The sequence below is a fragment of the Chelonoidis abingdonii genome, chromosome 14, assembly GCF_003597395.2.
Source record: "Chelonoidis abingdonii isolate Lonesome George chromosome 14, CheloAbing_2.0, whole genome shotgun sequence".
In the NCBI taxonomy this organism is placed as follows: domain Eukaryota; kingdom Metazoa; phylum Chordata; order Testudines; family Testudinidae; genus Chelonoidis; species Chelonoidis abingdonii.
In genome coordinates, this window is record NC_133782.1 from 28827270 (window position 1) to 28833269 (window position 6000).

At 43.4% G+C, this 6000-nt stretch overlaps 1 protein-coding gene across 5 annotated transcripts in view; it reads right to left on the reverse strand.

Annotated features, from left to right (window-relative positions):
• Positions 1–6000, reverse strand: part of CBFA2T2 (CBFA2/RUNX1 partner transcriptional co-repressor 2) — a 93292-nt gene that overhangs the window by 10801 nt on the left and 76491 nt on the right. For all 5 annotated transcript variants that reach the window (XR_012657003.1, XM_032793327.2, XM_032793328.2 and 2 more), the window contains exons 5-8: positions 5549–5730; positions 4504–4757; positions 3705–3790; positions 1081–1276 (exon numbers count right to left, since the gene is read on the reverse strand). Coding sequence is in view for 4 of the 5 variants with exons in the window: in XM_032793327.2 (XP_032649218.1) it covers positions 1081–1276; positions 3705–3790; positions 4504–4757; positions 5549–5730 (718 nt within the window). In the remaining variant the exon portion in view is untranslated. The remainder of the gene's footprint in view (positions 1–1080; positions 1277–3704; positions 3791–4503; positions 4758–5548; positions 5731–6000) is intronic.

Genomic DNA, 6000 nt, shown 5'->3' on the forward strand with positions numbered 1-6000 from the left:
TTTTGTGAGGTTAACAGAATTGTTTGCTAGGTTCTAGTTGGTTAAACCTGTAAAAACTCAACTGGAGGTAACAGGGCTGCACAGGTGTCCCTGAGGGAATCATTTGTTCTGCAGCATCTTTATTACCTATGGCAAAGAAATGAATGAATGAGTCCAGCTTGACTGTCAGAGCCCCAGGTAAGTCTGTAGGGCAGGCAGGTAGAGAAAACAAAAAGCAACACACGTTTTAACTTGTAATTTAAGTGCCTGTGATCTGGAATTTGAGTGACAAACAGAACTCCACAGTGCTATTTTTAAGGGTCGAGAAGAACAGAACAGAATAATAATTCCTGGCATACCATTAAAGACTGTACTTCCAATGTATTAAAAGGGGCCATTCATAGGGCATACTTTCCTCATGACTTCAAATGGATTGAATGACAATGATTTCTTCCTAATGAAAACCTGCTTCTAAAACAAAGCCTATTGTTCCTTGGCACCTTCAGAGCTATCATGGTGCCAATTAGTACTGATTTTATAATTATGGCTGCAACCATTCTACACTCTATTCTCAGTCCTCTTCCCCCTAAAATATTTCCAAAGAGAAACTTCTATAGAGAAATTTTAACTTTTGCAAAGTTTGGGGGAAGCTGCTAAAGTCATTTCAGAACTACAGGCAGCTACAAGTTCACCATGTTTCCAATAACAATTTTTTTAAAAAGAGTATTCACTATTTTTGGGGTGCACCTGAAACTCAGCATCAACTTGGTTTTCAAGTTTCAGATCTATATGATACTCTCAAAGTAGGGCAATGGCTAGTCTGGAGAAACCCTTTCAGTCTCAGACCGTAAGAACAACTTATTCGTCCTCCAGTCACTCACTGATCAGGTAAGTTTCAGAGCACTTGATCCAATCAGATGTTGCCATGAAACATTTCACATTCCGCTGCTTTTAGATCTGATACATTAGATGAACCAAAGGGCCCTGTTTCTAAGTCTCTAGGTTTAAGTCTCCCTCAAATCTGGAGGACACTGCTGTGGAACCACAGCCTCAGGTAAGCCGCCCTGCAACAACGTGGCAGCAGTTGGTTCCCTCTCCTACCACTGCTGATGGAGTCAGAGCTCCCGGGACTGTGCTGCCTCGAGATGAATTCACTCCCTCCCTTCCTTGTCTCTGCACTCTCGCTGCACCGCCTCTTCCAGTAGTTGAGCTCCTCCCGGTCAGCCTCCTGACAGCGCCGCAGAACAGCCATGGAGCGCCTAGTCTTCTCCACCATTTCCATGATGCAATTCAAAGCCTGTTAAGGGGGAAAGGTGCATTTTCAGAACTGGTTTCCGATGCCTGTTTCTTTGGCATTCTCTAGCGCAGAGAATGGTTTCTTAGTGGAAGACGCCAATTTGAGAGCATACTTCACAACAACAGGCCCAGCCTGCTTATGTAGACCAAAGAACGCAGAATCATTTGAATGCAATGGGGAAATCAGAGACATTCAAAGTCCTGGTGAAATAAAGCAGAACGTTCTGTCAACAGCTTAGATTTTTCTTGTTAAAGTATTATTCAAATGAGTGCTGCTTTAGCATTATCAGATCCATGATTGCAGGTTCCTATTTGACTCCTTATTCTTTACTATATATCTACAGGTAAGACTAGGGACCTGTCCCTTTTTAGACCAATTATTGGCACAATTTCAACCACTAGAAGGTATCTGATATGCTCAGAAAGCCAGGAAAAAAAACAACATCAGCTACTCTCACACAATTATTGTTCAAAAATAGCTTTTATTCATTCCCCTGACATTTGGTGGGGAGCCCCATTTTGAAACAGTGTGGGACAGAATTAGTGAGAAATTTCCCTTTATTGGTCTGCAGCTCTAATCAAGTCACTGATTTACAGAAGTGAAATTTCAACACAATTTTTGGCTCTTTCACATCAGCCATGTGAAAGAGGGCTGAAATCTGACACTCTTCCTGAAAAGGTTAACAAAGAGCATACTGTATTCTAAATTTCTATCCAACTCCCATCGTCTGGAGCTGCACAGAAAACAGAGGGGAATGCAGTGTGTACTCAGTGATTCTCCATCGGCCAGTTAGATTGACTTTGCCTTAGGGAGAAAGACAGTTGTCAGCAGGGATCCTAGTTTTCCCATGATAAAAAACTGCAAAGTTCTCCGATAAAACAAACAAACAAACAAACATAAAAATCCATGTTTTTCTGTGATTAAAATGAAACACTGAACTTTAGTCTCCCTAACCACAATACATAAGTTATCAGTTGAACACAATGTTTTATTTACAATTTTTAAGCAAGTTCGAAACCTACAAGTGTCATCAATGATTATAATAAAATAAATTAACAGAATTGCTCTCCGGCTGCCAGCAGCTTCTCACACCGCCCCAGAATACATTCCATGCCCCCCTCCCGCCAATGGGCATATTCCAGAAGTTCTCAAACTGGGGTAAGTGACACTGGTACTTTCAGTAAAATGTAGTGAATAGTTAATATATGTTTTTATTTTTTCACAAAATGTAAAAACTAAAGATTCTCTGTAAAAATGCAAATTATGCATTTTTCTGCAGAAAATGGATTTCTACGATCCCTGTTGTCTGTAACTAGCCATATCCCAGCCGTGCAGGATTTAGGAAATGCTTTAACTTTGATATCATCTCTCCTCTCACAACACAATTTTATCACAATTATGTTATATCCAAGGATCAATTTGAAAAGCCTTTAGTAGTTTTTGTTGACTTCATGGAGTCCCAGAATTCAGGATTAGAATCAGAAGAATGAACAGTATTTTGGGGTAAACTTCCAGCCAGGCCTCTGTCCAGCCTCCACTTGTGCACATGCAAAATTATCCCACAATTTGGTCAGCACTTTATAGATGAAAACACCTGTTAAAATGCTAATAGTTGTATGTAGACTCGAAATAGTCTTGTACCTGTACGTGAATGCAAGCGGTAGCACTGGGTCCAATTGGTTTTGCAGGTGCCATGGTTACTAATTGAGCTCACAGAGGTATTAAGCTTATTTAAAGGTCATAAACAAGTATTCACAGACATTTGTGCCTGCAAAATGCAGGTTAACTCCCAGGTGAATGTATGTTACAGATTCCCCTGTGCCTGACCCACAGAGGGTATGAGTCTGTTACAGACTCAGCTACCGAACTTTTGCTCAAGCTGAAGTAGCTGTGGAGGTCCCATGTTCAATCCCCACAATGCCAAGCAAGATGACAGCTGTCACAAAGACACAACTTTGTGCCACCTGTCCATGTCACAAGCAGCCCTTCGTTTCCAAACACATCCAAGAAGATAGCAAAGCCCCCGCTCTACTTAACATTGCATTATCAATAGCAGCAAAAAAAAAGTCTTTGTTCTTCTTTAACTAGCAATAGCAATTACAATGTCTTTACATTACACTGCAGTTTCCATGAAAATATATTGCCTCCTGTGGTTTCCTTACCTGCAGGATGCTCTGTGCCCCTTCGACTGCCTTCACAGCACAAAGACATTTACTCTGTCTTAGCCAAAACCCAGATTATCACAGGAGATCATAGACTTGTTACGGAAAATTCGGCGGCAGTTTTAAAACGTTTTTAGTGCACACTAAACTAGGCCACTCAGAAAATGCTGATTTGGCACCACCTTTGACCCAGTCATGTAAAATGAAGCAGCTGGCGGTTTGGTTGCTGGGCCCTCAAAGGATTTTTTTTTTTTTAGGTTCCTTACGTGATCGAGATGCTTCCACTCATCAGCCCACTCTCTCTCTGTTAAGCGATGGTCCACGAGCTCATCCTGATAGCCTCCATTTAAACCTGTTACGAATTACACCCAAAATTAGGACCGGACAGGATGATTTCTTCCATTAGGCTTTACCACACTTTCAAATTGTGGTCTGGTAGCTCCAGCCAGCAGATAACAAATAAGGCTCGTTTAACTGAAGAAATGTATGTTTCAATAGTGAAGAGCAGTGGCGTGGAAAAGAGAAGAACCTTGATTTGAGCAAGAATTTTTTCCTTTTAATCCCAAATGCACGTACTTCCTATGAAACTAGTCTCTGGGAACATGGCTACACTGCAGCTAGTCACTTGAGTCCAAGCCCACCAGAACTTCTGGGGGCAAGCTTTGGTGGCTAGGCCAAGCTACAATGTAAACACTGCTACTTCAGTGCGGTAGCTTGTGCAGAGTTAAGACAAGTCTATCTATCCATGCTGGGAGGCACACTCCCCATTGCAGTGCAGGACGTACCCTCTATTGCCTACAGCAAGAGGGACCACTCGGACAACAGCAGATAGCTCCACTTACGCAATATTTTCAAGAGCTCCTGCAACTGGTTGTTTAGATACAGCTGCCCCACCCCCCATAGGTTCATCTGCCTACAGAAAATGATTTCCGGCAATGTGCATTTTATTGGCAGATCTCGTCAGTATACTGCCCAGCTGTGTACTGGACCATTCCATAGGAGTGCTAGTATGACAGATTCGGCAAGATGACGTATGGGACAGAGACGGGGCCATGGCTTTCTTACCGAGATTGCTATGTCTGTCGCGCATATCCCTCTGTTCCAAGAGCTTGTTGGGATCTCTGTACAGGTGGGAAGTTGCGATATCTTCCAAGTTGTAGTGCTGGAGCGGAGGTGGGGTTGGATGGAACTGCCCAGCAGGATTCATGAGGGGGAGAGCCAGGGCAGGGCTGTGCCGCGGAGCTGGACTAATGGTGCACACTCTCTTGGCCGGCGGCTCCGATGGCAGCGGGTCTCTCTCAAAACTATTTTCTTCTCTTCTGCAAAGAAGCCAAAAAAGAGGTGAATTTCTGTCAGCACTAAGAACATATTCAGAAAGGGACAGAGATGAACCCAGCCATCCAGAGAGAGAAACAGATTTCAAACCAGGGCTCTTGGCAGCAGTACTTAGCAGGAACAAGCTGGGAAGGCAAAATAAATGTATTATACTTGAAAAAACCCAAAACACAACTACAGGACACATTGCCATTGGGGGTGGGGGGTAGAGCCGAGAAGATGTTAATTTAAATTATTTCCAATTGCTCTTCTCTAAACTCCAGGACCATCCTATGTAATTACACACAAAACTTTATCCAAAATGCAATTAGCAAAGCTTAAAATAGACTTCCAAAACACACCTGTCCCTGACCCTCCATATCTCCTCCTCCTGTTCCCTACACACTCCACTCCCCCAGGGAAAGCCTCAGGGAAAGCCACCTCTTGCATTTTAGGCCAGACTTAAGACGACATGCTAGCTTCTAGCCAGCGAAGCACTCTCAGGCAGACTGTTTGATAGCGTATCAGAGCCTGAAGAAAACCCTGTGAAGCCCAGGGCAGCGTCCTCACAAGTACACCATTCTCTTGGAGTATTTTTATGGAGCCATGTTGGACACAGAAGTGAGAGTGAATCAGAGGTGTCATTAACTGTGAATGAGAGTTTGAACAAGCCATATGGCTTAACACAAGGCAAGAACAACAGCCTCCCGCGGCATTAGATTTCACTTTGACTTAACTGCTCCAGGAACAGGGCCACTACTTAAAAAAACTGAACTGAACATGCAGTTCCCTTTACCTGTCTGGACTATGTCTCTTCCCATTTCCATTCACCTCCATCAGCAGCTCAGAGGAGTCGGATGGGGACGTGGTGTTTGTGTTCAGCAGGATGTGCTCATGCTGGGCCAGGTACTGGGAAGGCGTTTGCTTGGCAGCCCGGGCGCAGTGCAGCAGCTCCCTCTGCAGCAAGGGAAGGTTGGCCTGGAAAACAGGTTGCACTGCATTGCAGTTTTAGTTTGTAAAGTCTGACAGCTGTGTCGATTCAGGCTGTCTACTTGTCTACAGAGGGCCTGAAACGAGTTGTGTTAGGAAACAAAATGTTACACAATAACCTTCCTTGTGATTGCAGTAGATCTAATTTACCTCGATTTCAGTAAGGCATTTGACACGGTTCCACATGGGGAATTATTAGTTAAATTGGAAAAGACGGGGATCAATATGAAAATTGTAAAGTGAATAAGGAACTGGTTA